At 40.4% G+C, this 15,288-nt stretch overlaps 1 protein-coding gene across 2 annotated transcripts in view; it reads right to left on the bottom strand.

Annotated features, from left to right (window-relative positions):
* Epha4 (EPH receptor A4) overlaps positions 1-15,288 on the bottom strand; it is a 143,877-nt gene that overhangs the window by 32,378 nt on the left and 96,211 nt on the right. For both annotated transcript variants that reach the window (XM_004864483.4, XM_004864482.4), the window contains exons 6-7: positions 2,694-2,818; positions 1,389-1,548 (exon numbers count right to left, since the gene is read on the bottom strand). In XM_004864483.4, the coding sequence (XP_004864540.1) occupies positions 1,389-1,548; positions 2,694-2,818 (285 nt within the window). The remainder of the gene's footprint in view (positions 1-1,388; positions 1,549-2,693; positions 2,819-15,288) is intronic.

Below are 15,288 nucleotides of genomic sequence, written 5' to 3'. Positions count from 1 at the left end.
ATGGAATGGCACTTTCTAACACAGCCTTAATGAGACAAAGACCTTTCTACAACTCTATGATGAACTTAAACCAGAAGACTCATATTAAATGCTGTGATAAACATAATTTGTTGCCCTTTCTTCTTTTTCATCTTATCATCATCTGTGATGGTAAAACTTAATTGTCAACTCAACTGGATTTTGAGACTCATGGAAAGGTAACTGGATTATAGGGATACTTATATTTACCTGTGGATTAGCTGAATGTGGTGTCAGGAGGTGGGGCCCAATTGGAAATGGGTCATTAGAGGGTCTGTCTCTTGTTGGCACTCTGCTGCCCAGCCCCAACAAAATAAGCAGCTTTGCTACACCATCCCCTTCAGCCATGATGCCTCTGCCTTACAGCCAGACGACCATGGACTGAAACCTCTGAAACACTAAGCCACATTAAAACTTCTCCTGCTTTAAGTTGCAGCTGTCAGTTATTTTTTCCAGCAAAAGGAAAGCTTACTAACGTACCACCCTAACTCTTACATAATGATCAAGTGTATTCCTAGGTGAGAATGACACCAGGAAATTTCACAAAGGACAAATGGTTTTGAATACCCTTCCTTTCCTCAGTCATTAAAACCCTCCCTACAACTGCCCAACTCAAAACCACTTCCTCCTTGTAGCCTTCCTGGATCACATCAAACATGTCAGTCAATCCCCTTCAGATTCTACTTTCTCTACTGATTTTTTTACATTTTTTTACTCAATAATTTGTTGATCAAATTGCATCCTTTAACTGACGCTGAAAATTCTGCCTCTCTATCTCTTCATCGAGCAGGTGCAATTTCATTGATTTTTTTTAATTATAAAGGTAGACAGATCTCATACACTTGCCGATTGTTGGTTAGGCTCCTTTGTAAACTTTTGATTTGATCAAGCAGTGGTTCAAAATTATAATACAGGAAGATTTGATATTTTTTCCAAGGAGCTTAAAAAAACTGATTTGACTTGATTTAGACAATATTGAGAAATAAGTAGAGGAAACAAAGTATTTTTGGTCTCTTCTTTAATCTTCTGAGGAAGAAGATGCCTTATCTTAATATAAGGTTTCTGTATAACCCTCAATTAGTCAGTTTAGTAATCCCATTTTTCATGGTTTATAGAATCAACAGAAAAACTGGCAATGTTTTTCATTCATCTGAAAAGACAGGCCAGATAATATTATGAAAATTGGTCTTCTCAATAGCACGAGGTTTTCTAAGTTAAACATTGGATATCTTATTTCATGCAACTTTCGTTACAACAGAATGCTTACCTACCCAAAATTATGTACACCTCCTTAAATATCACTGTGGTAGTATCTACCTTGTATTATAAAAGGAGCCCCAGAACAGTGGGGACTCGGGTACCCCTGTTACCTGTGTTGGTTGTGACCTCCAAGGGCTCACTGAAGTCTCCATAGCCAGCTGCTGTCCGGGCTCGCACATGGAAAACATAGGAAGTCAGAGGGTTCAGACCCTTGATGTCCGTGTTCCTGGCGGCTGTCCGAACTATACGATAGCTTCGTTCATTCTGATCCTACATTATGGGAAGATAAAATTGGTTAAGGCAACAGAACAAATCCTCTGTTGACTAAGTACAATATTAAAGGAACCAAGGCAGTAGGCTCAGGAGTTGTAAGTAAAGAGAGCTTGATTAACTCTCTAAACCTGATATTCATGTCAATGTTGTAAATACCACTGTTATAACTTCAATGTTGGAAGAAACGCACAGTTCGATTGTCTTTGAAAATGACTATATCCAGATCTTTCCTCATAATTTTCTTGTAAAGAGCATTAAATGGTGGTTGATGTCTTTTCTAGCTGCACACCCAGCAATTTAAAAGAAATAACTGTGAGACGGTCCCTTGTCTTTTTCTATTTTCTGTCTAGAAAATGCAAAAAATATTGTAGTCTGATTTCAATTAAAAAATCCAGTCCCCTTTCTGCCTTAATAAGGAAGCCAACAAGTGATTATCTTCAAAAAGAAAGGCAATTGTTCATTTTCTAGACATCCTTGAATGCAAATAGCTCTCTTCAGAATTCTATCCTTTAAGAGACAAGTTATTTGTAAAAATAATGCCTTCTACAACTTTAAGAGGCTGAAGAATGTAATTTTCCTTCCCTGATTTTTTATTAAAAGTCATCAAAACCCACACCTTCATTTTGCCTAGCAGTGATCTACTTAAACAGATCATTATTGTAGCTGTGATGACTCACTCTGCCTGATAGAAGGTTTAGATTAGGATTTCTTAGCTGTCTAGATTTCCATTATTAGAAAAAAATATTTTTTTCTATTTTTCAAGATAACCAACTAAAGTATAAATTTCATAATCAGATTTCAATGGGAAGCAAGGTGCATTCGTTTGAGGGTTTGCTAGTATTCCACACTTTGAAACTGGTCAATACCCAAACATAAGAAGGAACGAAGGAGCTGGGCCTTGTGGCACAGGCTTGTGTTCCTGGCACAGTGGGAGGCCAGTGCAGGAGGATTTAGTTTGATCCCAGCCTGGGCAACTTAGGGAGACCCTGTCTCAAAAGCTAAAAAGTTAAATTAAATTTTAGAAAAAGAGCAAAGGACATATCTTCGTCCAAATGCCATGCACAGTTCAATCTCTAGCCACTCCACCGTCCTGTCCCAGCAAAAAACAAAGAAGGAAGGACAGTTGCTTTTTCAAGGAATACCTTCTCATAATACTTGACTTCATACTCCAAGATTACTCCATTGGGCCGATCTGGTTCCAACCAAGCCAGAGCCACGCTGTACCTTGTGACTTCTTTAGCCTGGACCAAAGCAATGGATGATGGTGCTATTGAGAAAAAGAAAACAAAAAAAGGCCTTTCACTTTAGGAAGAAAAATGTTTTTGGTGGAATTAGTCAGTAATTTCATCTTAAGAATATCATGTAGAATTATTCTGTTTTCCTCTTGACCATTTCACTCTTCTCCAGTACAAAAGATACCTTTAACGTTCTGTAAAGAATTCATGTGGATGGTCTTAACAGGACCAAGGTTAAGTAGATTCACAGGCCTGTCCTCATCCAAACTTGTAGTTACAGCAAGAAGATGCTATTTGGGCTTTGACCTGTAAACTATGATAGCCTTTGAAGGACTTCCCTTTAAGCTCAGCGAGTTTCCACTCATCTACATCCAAGAATTATAAGTGTCATCGTCTTGATATTTAATTTTATACTAGCAAGAGAATTTTCAGCTCTTCCCAAGTATTGTAGGGAATGCTAGAAGGCAAACGATTTACATACTTTCTAATATAAATAAAAGTACTGCTTAATTACAGCAAGAGTTTTAAGTTTAAACACAACCATATAAATAATGAAGAACACAAATAAAGCAATGATGGTCTCCCTGGACATAAATGGTATTTCGCAACTATTTCACACAGTTGAAATATGGCTTTTGTCTGCTGAGTAGCAAGCCTCCCTTTTTCCACAGAGAAAGACACAAAAGCAGTCCTTTGTTGGCCGTGTTACTGGGGTTGGGAAGGAGGAGGGCCATCTTGGAGATCTGTAAAAGCAGGCTGCTCTGTGTTTGCTTCTTCTTTCTGGTGGTTAGTGATGGTTAATATCTAGATGTCTCCCCAAAGCCTCATAAGCTCCTAAGTGGGGTTTTGGGAGGTGAATGGAACATAAATGTATGATACTTATCAGTGGATTAGTCCATGGATGAGTTTATAGCTGTTGGGAGCTGAAGCCTGGTTGGAAAAGTCGCTGGGTGTGTTGTGTGGCTGGCTCCTTACCCTCCTCCCTTAATATCGGTCTCTGTCTGTGTCTGTCTCTCTCTCCCTCTCTCTCTCACCTGCTGTGCCATGGACTGTTTCTCCTCTGTGATACCCTTCTGCTATGCTGCCCTGCCTTGGAGTAGCCCAGTATGGACTGAAACTTCTACAAACTGTGAGCAAAAGTAAACCTTTCCTTCTTTAAATTGTAGGTGCCGGGATTGTGCCCCAGCAAAACATGTTCACATTGCCAGCCAGCTGTTAACAAGCTCTGCTGTGGCAGCCAGTGGTTGTGCTGATTGTGCAGTCGTCAGGGAGAGAAAGGAGCATTCATGAACTCCTTCATTTTAACTAACCAAGCTGACCTGGGAACTCAGAGTTTAGGGAGATTCTTTCTTGAACTGAAATTATATTCATTTTTGATCCTGGATGGTAAAAATACAGAACAAACATAAAAAATAAAAAGCTTCTGAGGAACAACAAACTAACATTGGGTCATCCTCAATTGTCCAGTGCATGCACAACTGCTAACCCATAACTTAGAGGGAAAAAAGAAAAAGTAAAATAAATTGCCACTAGCAATGGAATAAGAAAATCTTTGGTGCATATACTTGTGGCATTCAACTGGCCATACTACCATCACAAAGTACAAAGGGAAGCCAATCCACCAAGGAATGTCTTCTCAAGGGTTATTTGACAGCCTGGCATCTCTGCTAGGGATGCTTCTAAATGGTAAAACACACACACACAATTTTCTATCTCTCTCTTTCAATCCCAAAGCTATTCTGTATCGTATCACAGGCATAAATACAAGTGAAAGATACAGTGGATACACATGTTCTCCATCAAAGGCAACTCCAAGGTTAGTTAATACCAAGCTAGATGAACAAAGCTGCAAGCAGCAGACATATGGAAGCCACTGAACATTGGAGGAAAATGAAAAACGGAAATGTGCTCATTAGATGCATTAAGCTCCCTCCCCCCAACACGCACACACACACACAAAACACATCTTTCTCTTTACTGATTGATGTAGAGCCATTGTCCTGCAAACTACAAGGAGCAACTTTCTTAAATACAGAAGTAGCAAGGAGGCTAAGAAGGCTGCCTGACTGTGAAAAGCTATTTCACTCCAGGTAATAAATATATTGCCTAACAGAGCACTTTAGCATATACTCCATAAAAAGGGGCTCTTTAAACTCTGATGTTCGGGATTGGGAAATGAAATAGAAAAGTGAAGCCGTTAGAAAGAAAGCAGGAGGGAGGAAAATCATAAAATTATAAAATGAACTTTCTCACACAAATGGTCTGGGTTAGAATCTGATCATTGGCAGATTCCTCGGGAAAGAATTGCCTGCCCGCCCTCGCAGGGCACTGATGAACTAAGACAGCTTTTCTCTGGTTGGGTTATCACTAAACTGCTGCATGTGGGAAATGAATCCAATTTCTATTCTAGAAGTTTAAGCAGCAGTGTTCCGGTGGCCATTCAAAGGGAATATGAGCTCAGCCAAGGTACTCAAAAATCTCAAACAGAGAGTCAGCAATATAATACAATCACGTTAGCTAATAGAATATTTCTAATTCAGTCCTACTTGGAAAATTGATGTGTGCACAAAGGTGAAAATAAATGAACAGAGTGTACCTTAACTCAGGTGTCATAAAAATGCAGGGAAATGAAAGGTTAATGAAAAATACAAGTAAGAAGCAAGAAAGGCTGGATGAAAGTAGGTTAGAATAGGGGACAGGCAGAAAACTGCTGGGTTGACATTTGTCTTCATTCAGTACCAACTGCAGGATGCAGCCAGTAGAAAGTAGGATAACTAGCTCTAATTGTCAAAAAGTGTTACATGGTGTGGCTATCAAATCTAAATCCTTTAAGCAGATGTGCTTCAGAAGAGCACAACACCTAAGGACACAGTGACAAAAGCAAGCCGTGGCCAAGTGAGGCTGGGAAACAAACCTAACACATGCAACTGCGGTGTAGGACAGTAGTGTGGCTGCTTCTCTCCCTTAAAGGAGAGCTCTGTACTTTTCATGAAGATACCAGTTTGACAGAAGCTGAGTTTTGCCACACTACCACCTTGGAAAGGTGGCAACATGGATGTCCTCCACATCATAAGCCACAGAAGGGCCCTTCCCTTGCCTTTTTCTGTTTGCAGCAGAGCCTCCCACTCTCCATCTGGAAGCCATCACCCTGCCCGTGTGCCTGCCTGGAGTTCATTTCCCTAGATGAAGCATTTGGCAATGGAATTTCCCAGGCTTTTCCCACCCTAGTGGTTCCCATGCCTGGGTCTTCTCATACCACCCGTTTGCTGCCACTTCCCTCTGCAACTTATACAATGATTAAAGTAATATTTTTCTAAAGTAGACACTATTTTTAACATATCTCTGGGAAGAAATATCCCACTTACTAGCATAAATTAAGCCCTATTATTACTTCCAATTAATGGCAGGTTACCATAACAATGAATATTATACGTAAATGAAACAATGTCATCCTTGTTTGCTGGACATTCTTGCCCTCTGAGCTTTGTTAATAAGAGAAAGGAGTCAGTGCTAGGGATGCATTCACCATATCCAGGCACTGTTTTGAGATTTGGACATGTGAGCTCTCGGAATGACTGGGAGACAGTGGAAAATGAACTAAATTTCACAAAAAATGCTTCAATACCATGTGGCATCCCAACTGATTCTCCCCTAAAATCTTCTCAGATGCCATCCCCTGCCACCTTACTTTGGTAAACAATGATCAATGCTACACCAGTTAGAAATGCTTTTGATCTGGAATCCCAACACCCCAGGGCTCTACCTTTTGGTAACAAAATTACATGAAAAGATAATCAAATAAATAACAGATCAAACACCCGCCCCCATAAATGATCAACTGAGGAATCAATGCTCTAGTTCAAAAGAGGACTTCCAATTATGGAAGGAATTTCGATCAACATAAAAAAGATCAAGAAGCAAAAAGCTTCTCAGTGGCCTCTCAGTTCTAATTCACATCCCCGTACTTTGCTGGGACAAGGCTCTTTCTCTGCACCAACTCATCTACCAAGCACACCTAGGGAGTAGGCAAAGATGGGGAATGGCTTACAGAGTCCTGGCCACAATACAATCCTTGCTATTACAGTAAGTTACATCTTATTCTTCAGCATCTCCTTAACTGAAGAAAAGGTGAAGACATATTACACTGAAGATACTTTCTAATGTCAGCTTGAGGACTCATTTTTTTTAGAATTTAAGAAGACAGCGGTTCCTGATAAGCCTCTTCCTATTCAAGTTCTGTCATGGCAATGAGGAGGAGGAAGAGGGTTCTCTGTCATCGCTTCCTATCTGCAGATACACATTACACCTGCTGAAGAGTCAGAGGCGAAGCTGGAGGAAGCTGGGGACATGCTGTCCACATCCTCGCTGAGAGTAATGCATCATAGGTTGCACGGCATTCCTACCTACCCACAGACTTCCTTCAGAAAGGAGATGGTTGTTTTAAGGAAAGCTGTGTTGCCTCTGGACAAAAGCAAGCATTTTTTCCAGGTTAGAATTTAGACACTGCACATAGCAAGGAGGGCTGGTCATGCTAGTTGACAGTAGTTGGAGAACGATGATGGGTATACCAAGTCACATGGGCAAGAACAAATAAAAGGTAGTTTGCAAAGACAGATTTATCACTTCATTCAACTCAGTCCGTAATTTTCGAGCTCTGGCAGTAGAATTTCCAGAGACCAACAGATGTCAGTTTTCCTGTCCTGCAGTGCTGGTGCTGAGACCAACTGATCCTCTTATTCTCAAGAGGATTTCCAGTTTATAATGTAAACTACGTCCTTCATTTTCCATTTTACTGACAAATCATGCTGACATGTTCATTCATTCATTCAACATGTATTTCTAAGCCTTTGGGAAGCTTACAGTCTGAAGTAGAGCTAAAAAGACAATTTATGTTCATAAAAGGGCAAACATTAGTTGGCTGAAGAAAGGAAGTGTCTAGGGACCAGAAGTGGAATAAAGAGGGGAGCATGATAGAGTACAAAGATCACCCTGGGAGGACTTGGAGTAAGGGTGGTGAAGCACTGTCAAGATGTGGAGGCATGAGGAGGAAGCTGGAAGGGGAAAAGATAGATAAGAAAGTGAATGGAGGGCCGGGGATTTAGCTCAGTGGCTTCACCGCTTGGCGCAAGGGCCTGAGTTCGATCCCCAGTAGCAAAACACAAAACAAACAAACAAAAAAAGAAAGTGACTGGAATTTTCAAGGCCTGGTTCTATGTGGGTGGAAGGCTCCTCTAGGACATGGGAAATGAAAAAAAGATTTAAAAAAATTGATCCACTTGCCTTAAGTAGTCATCACTTCACTAATCTAGTAGAAAGTCAGTGGACTTAAAAATATTTGGGGAAAAAATCCTGGGTTTGATATTGACTCATTATCATCTTGAACAAGTTGCTCAAACTTTCTTGCCTCTGTTTCACCATTCATAAAATATTTGCCTTCCAGATACAAGCTTATAAGCTAGAATGCATGTTCTTAACGACAAGGTTTTACCTTGTTTTTCTCTATATCTTCACCCTTTGTCTAGCATATAATGAGTGGTCGATAAACCTGAATAAGTAAAAGTGAACTAAATGTTAAATTGATCTTTAAAAAAATCTATAGAGAGTGACACGTTTTCTAAATATAAAGCACTAGTCATAAGATAACTTTCCATCTACACCTGTTTCAGGTGACCTTCTGTGGGTTTGGTTTTGCTATTTAGGTTAACCAAGACATTGACAACTGGAGCTAAGGCGAATGACAATTCTAATTATAAATGGGATCCCTGTTTCGAAAGTGTATGTGACACTTATGAACATTTTTCAAACACACAGACTGTAAAATGTCATTCAAATGTAAGTTAACATTAAAACTAGGCTTCACTGCACCTGTTCAAGGCAGCATTTTGAGGTACTGCTCTTTAGGTTTGATGAAGGTGTTGACAATTCGCTCAGTGTTTCTCCTCTGTATCTGTAGGGCATATTCAAATAGTTCTCCTGACTTCCTAATTACAAAGGTGCAGTGTTGTTGAGATTTCTAAGTCATAATACTAAATTCAGATAGCGCCCTAAGCATCCCCCTTTGTTTTATAATACTATAGTTATCCTCTGAAGATGCACTAGTGTAAATAAAGTCAGACACTGCCCAGAGATGCCTTATTTACCATACATGCCCTTGAACATCTTAGCAGAAGGACGCAGAACCCTGAGAAGTCAGAGTAGGGGTCACACAGTGGAACAGACTTTCCTTCCACACACCCCTGGAAACTGCAATAAAATATCATTTTTTAAAGATAGAGAACAAAATCAAAAGAGAATAAAAGGGAAAATTCACCAGGGCTTGAATTTGGATGATCTGAGCCTTCCAATAGGAAGCCAAGATGAATCTCATCCCCAAACAATTTTGTACTCAAGGTTCCAAATACCCCTGAGAAACCGAGACTGCTTTTGGAATAGAATCCCCATTTTCTGTATACCTGTGATTCCTTTTGGTTTGAGAGCAGAGAACAATGTATTCAGAATGTATGTGTGGGTTTATCTCTGTGTGTTTTGGACAAACAGAAACCGCACAAGTTAGGCGGCTCTATCCGGATTCTAGAAGCAGTGCATTTCATAAGAAAGAATTACAGGAGATGCTTTGATGTCAAATAGAGGTAGCTTCCTTTAGGAAAATGGCGAATTTAACTTTCTTTCGTTCAAAGCTCAGCAGTTCTTGCTCCCCACAGATGCGAATGCTGCAATTTTCTTTTATTCACTTCCTCAATGACTTGCCATTAAACACCTACACGTCGTTTTACTGCATCAGTTTGGTACTTGTGACACCCAAATGGGAGGGAGAAGAGAAGAGACATGGAAAAAGGAACAGGGGGAAGGATCATTCAGTGTGGAAAGCGAGGAATTAAAAACTGGGGTAGCGGGGGGGAGCTGAAACAAGAAGGACTGGGCTTCATTACTGGCTCAAACTCGGGTGGGTGGGGGAGGGGAGGGGGGAAATACACAGAAGCAGCGAAAGGTCTCCAGCCTGTGGGCAATGAAGAATGAAAACGGCCCTAATGAAAGACAGGAAGCCTAGATTCCTGGATGTCAGGGGCACACAACGGCCAGGGCACAGAGGGAAGCTGATTCCCTAACCATGGCAAGGTTAGGTAAACAGATGATGCTTCCTCAAGGGGTCTTTCTCTTGGAGGGTCTGATAGGAAAAATAAATCCACAGTTTACATGTATGTCTTCTTAATGCAAATAGCATATTGAAATTTAATTACTTAGAGCTTAAGGTATTTTTTGTCCCCTCTTTCTTTCTCAATTCCGCACCACAGCTCTGATTTGCTCTTTATCAAAGGTTCGTGCATTCAAAATGCTGTCAGGCATCAAAATTAAATGCTTCCGAGCACTAATGATATCCTTGTGATTAAGGGTTTTGCATCTCAGATGCTAAGAATTCCAGGGCTAATATTAATTGCTTTCTTCTACATCCCACCAAAGGGAGAGAAGGACTTCTTCACACAGCCTGCTCTACCTATGGCCCCAAGTATCACTGAGCAATTCTTTGTGTTGTTGCTGCTGTTTTATTATTGTCCTCTCAACATTTTGTAGTACTCAATAATCTACAAAGCGCTTTCACATAGACATGACTTGTTTACAGCACATTCGATCAGCTTGAACAGCCACTGCGGTTTTTGAAAGGTAGAATTATTTAAAAAGTCATCAATTGCTAACTACCCTCCCTGGATCCATGACCAACCTAAGAACTAGGAACCTCATCCCTCGGCACTTAGTTGCTACATCATTAAGCCACGGGCGCACACTTACTTCTAGGCAAGAAGTGAAATTGTTTTTAAAACAAACAAACAAACAAATGGTATAGAAAGAGCTTGACTATTCCAAAATTGATACAGAATTTTTTGCCCTATTTGATTAAAAAAAAACCTAATTCCCGAACTCTTTAGAAGACTCGGACTTAAATGACATTCATTTATAAAGATGGAAGTGTTCATATTAATTAAGCTTAGACTTTAAAAATATAGAAGGACTGCATTTTTCCATACCGTAATTTCCAACCTCAGTGTAGAGTCTATTTTAGACAAATATATAAAAGAAAAACTGGTAACACACAGGATACAGGTGACCCATGCAACTAAGGGTTTTAAGAATCTGGTTTTTGGAATGATAATCGTGCATTTACTGAATGACTCCAGAGTAAGACTTGCAAAGCCTCTCATTTAGTTTTTATTTTTGGCTTAGTATGAAACCAAATTTTTATTTAAGACTTTTTCCCCAGATAAATGAGATAGCACATTATTTTCTGTTTTCCAGAGAAATGAGCTGCCCATTTTTTCCCTAGCAAATTCTTTATGGAGAGCTGTCAATAAAACTGGAACTAATGGAATGCTATGGTCTTCTAGGATTTCCTGAAAGGTGTTTGCATAGGGAAGGGTAAGGTGTTGGGATGCAGCCTTTGGAAAATTACCCAAGATGTGAGCTCCCTTCTCCTAAGTAGCTGTTTCTGGGATGCAGTCACCCAGCCCAGACCACATTCCCAGACTCCTTTGTGTCCAGGGTGGTTCATATAACTGGCTTTGCACAGTGGAATGTGGGGTGAAGTAATTACTTTCCTTAAAGACCTGACCCATACGTAGCTCCCCTGGGACTCTCTATTCTCTCTCTCTCTCTCTCTCTCTCTCTCTCTCTCTCATTGGAAAGTTGCCAGCTGGAGGCTGATGCCTCCTAGGTCCACCTTGAGAGCCCTCGCTCCCAAGTCTAACGTTCCCCTGGTCACCACCAACTAGATGTGACTCCAGCAAGAAATAATTTTCTACTGTGATAACCCACTGATTGACATTTGGCTTTATGGCAAGTACCTTTTCAAGTCCAGTGAAAGCATTTAGCAAAAACAGGCACTTTCCTAATCAGTGAAATCAAAGGAAGTGTAGAACACTGTTCGGCCCGCGGAAGATCGATCTGTGACTTCCAGCTGCCACAGTGGCCCCCAGGTTCCCTCCAGTTGCTACCCATGCATGATGCTCAGATACCCGCTCATTTGTGAGAAAGTGGAGCAGGCCGCCCACCCTGAGTTCAGCAACGCCAGCGATAGAGGCCACGTGACCTCGCAGGGACACAATCACAAGCACAGGTTTTCCAACAGTGAATGAATCCAGCAGAATCACAAAATACTGGGCCAAAAGATTCAGCTGAGCTTGTGTTAATGTTAAATGGGAAAAGACAGTGGGGTTCTCCAAATGGCTCAGCTGAGTTTTCTTCTTAGAAAAGATTGAGTTTAGTCTTCCTTGCATAATTAACAGCTTAAGCAGTTGAAGCCTTAGGCCATGTGAATCAGAGCTGAACAGAGAAGAGCAAAGAAATAATAATAATAATAATAATAATAATAATAATAATAATAATAATAAAATGCTCTCAGCCTCCGAAGACACAGAACACTTGCACACACTTGCCATTTTTCAGGCCCTCCCTGCTCTTTGAAGTAGTTATAATTATCACCCTTCCCAGTTCAAACTTGGAAACTCCAGCATTGGGAAATTAAATAATTTGACCAATGCTATAAAATGAGTTTTAAAACCCAAGTTCACCTGACTCAAAATTATGTGACCCTCCACCTGTGGCACGTGAGTGTAATAATCCACACACTGAACTAGCATTTATTGGGTAATTACAATGCACCAAGTATTATGCTAAATCTCTTGCATGAATTAATTCATAGAAACCTCATAAAAACTCTATGAGACAGGTACTATTATTATCCTCATTTATAGATGAGGAGAATAAGGTACAAAGAGCTCGAATAACTTGCCTTAACTTACAGCTTGTAAGTGGTTAATTAAAAAATCTGGTCCCGGGGCCCAGATTTTAAACCAATGATCTGTACAGAAAGTACGCAGTCTCTTCCCTCTTTTCACTGGTAAGAAATTGGAGACGTGAGGGATAAGGGACTCAATTTCCCACAGCTGCAACAGTAATGGGGCGAATTTTCCTGAGGTCTACCATGAAGCTTCAAGTACAGGGCCATCAGATACATTGTTGCTTGCCAGAAACCCAATGTAATTTAGACAAAATGTGCTAACAGAAGAACCCAAGCTTCTGGTGATGAATCAACCACAGGTGAACTCACCTGAACAGCTGAGCATTCAGAAACATAGAAAATAAAAAAATAGTATTTGGAGTTAAGAAAGTGAAAAGGGGTATGAGGCAAGCTTCTGAGAAGTTTACAGTGTCTTGTTCTGTTCCTTAAACCAAGGGACGGTCATGTGGGTGTTGGCCTTGAGATAATTCAATGACTACACAGGAGAGTCAGGCCCACTTGTCTGCATGCACATATGTTTCACACAAATATGTTGTGGAACAAATGCTAACATTAACTAAGAATAATAAAGCTGAAGTATCACAATTATTATTAGAAAGACCCATCCACAACCTTCAGTAAACCCCTGGGCAAAAATCTAAAAGTGTCAGGAAAGTTCTAAGTTTTTGTAAATTAATTTCTTTACCTGTGTAACCACTAGGCTCAATTAATACCTAAGCCAAACAGCAGCCACTGTCCTTTATAGTAAAGAAAATACATTACTACATGCTTGTTTCACTTTTAAAATTGCTGATATCTTGAGTCAGCCTCACTGCACCCACAGTCTAGGGTTAGCTCAACTCAAAACCAGAACGCGTCCACCAGAAGTAAAAGAATTACATAGAAGCACGGAGAATCTCTGCCACAGCTCAAGTGTGTCCGCTGTTTCGTCTGGGAGCTGCTTGTTTTACTTTCTACTTGCTTACTAAGAAATTTATTGGCAGGTTCTGATAAGGATAGCCCAACCCTTGCCAAGAGAAACATGGCAGAATTCAGTGTGTGTATTTCCTGTTAAGTAAGAATGCCAGTTTGAGGCGAACAGGAAAACAAGCCTTTCCACCGGGAGGTAACTTATAAGAATTTTCCTGAGCAAGACAATTGTTTCAGGGCCGAGGATTTAGCTCAGTGGTTTCGCAGCCTACTGTGCAAGCGCAAGGACCCCAGTTCGATCCCCGGTACCAAAACAAACAAACAAACAAACAAAAAAGACAATTGTTTCAAGATAAAACCATAAAGCTAGCAACAACAAGACTATTTTCTTTTCTTTCTGTCTCCTTCCAAATGCTGAATCTTTGTGCTGGGGCTAACCATACTGAAAAAGTGTCCAGAATTTCAAAATCTGAATTGAAATCATTTTATGCGATTGCGTGGTTAGAAAGGATGAAGAAGGTTGGTCAAAGCTCCCTTCAGTCGCCGATGATCTCTGCCCCGCGCCCCCTACCCAGATTAATTTGGAATACGTAAGGGACGGGTTTGCATCCACTGAGCAAGACACAGCCAAGAGAAAGGGAAGGGATTCACTGCTGTGAATCAAGGCTTCCGTTCCTCGGCTGTCAGCCCCACCAGAGAGCTTCAGCATTTCTTTGTCCCTCAGACAGCTGCTAATCATCCTGCTGCGTTGGAAGCCATTGAGATGCTGCTGTAACATTTAGCTTTCTGATGCCCAAAGCATCTCAATCAGTCCCAAATTAAACATGTATTAATCACAAAGGCTCTAGAAGTCAGGATGATACACGCACCCAGTAAATCTCTGCCTTGCCTTTTACTTTCCACATGCAGATTTCTATGTTTACAGGCAGAAATTCTTAAAAGCCTGCTCCAGAAACTGACCAATAAAAAGCCTTGCTCATTACTGTATATCACACGCTTGATGATTTCCAACCTCTGAAAAGCCTGTCAGAAAGAGGTAAAGCACTGATCATTCTGCCAAAAGACTCTATCCATTTCAATAAATAGCTCCATGTAGCTGTTGTCATCTTAATTTTTTATTTTATTTTAGTTATTTATTTACTTTTTGCTACCGGCGATCGAACTCGGGTCCTTGCTCTTGCAAGGCAGGCGACAGAACCACTGAGCTAAATCCCTAGCCCTTACTTTTTTAAATGTGATAACTAATTCAGGGTAGTTGTGGCTTTTCCACTTGTTGTATGTGAAGTTATAAAAATACGCTGAAAGATGAACCTAGGAAACTTCAGGGTGCAAAATCTTTTTTTTTTTCAGTACTGAGAAGTAAATCCAGGGAACTCTATCATCCAGCTATGTCCCCAGCTCGTTTGAAAAGCTTGATTTTAAAGAGTGTCTCACTAAGTTGCCCAGGCTGGGCTTCAACTTGCAATCTTCCTGCCTCTGCCTCCCTTTGTGCTCTGTTTTAAAAAAAATCTTCAAAATACTAATAATCTTCAATTGAGGTCAAATCATCCTCAGGTCACAGCTTTTAGGGAGAGTGAATGAGTGGTATCTAATTCTGGATTCAGATACTTGTTAACAAACGAAGGGAACATATATTGGCTGAAGTCTGCCTAATTTCAATGCTTTATGCTGCTAAAAGGGTCTCCATGTTATTTTTTCATACTGATCTCAATTTCACAAAGGCAAGAAAACAGCTTTATTATATTCTCCATTAAGGGGTATCCTTTACGTCTTTCATTATGAAGACGTGACCTGGAAATCAAT

Source organism: Heterocephalus glaber, unplaced genomic scaffold, assembly GCF_053883595.1.
Source record: "Heterocephalus glaber isolate CG9 unplaced genomic scaffold, H.glaber_assembly_v1.0 deba00000621, whole genome shotgun sequence".
NCBI classification, from domain to species: Eukaryota; Metazoa; Chordata; class Mammalia; order Rodentia; family Bathyergidae; genus Heterocephalus; species Heterocephalus glaber.
Note: the sequence above shows the minus strand (reverse complement) of the source record. Positions and strands in the feature narration are given on the sequence as shown.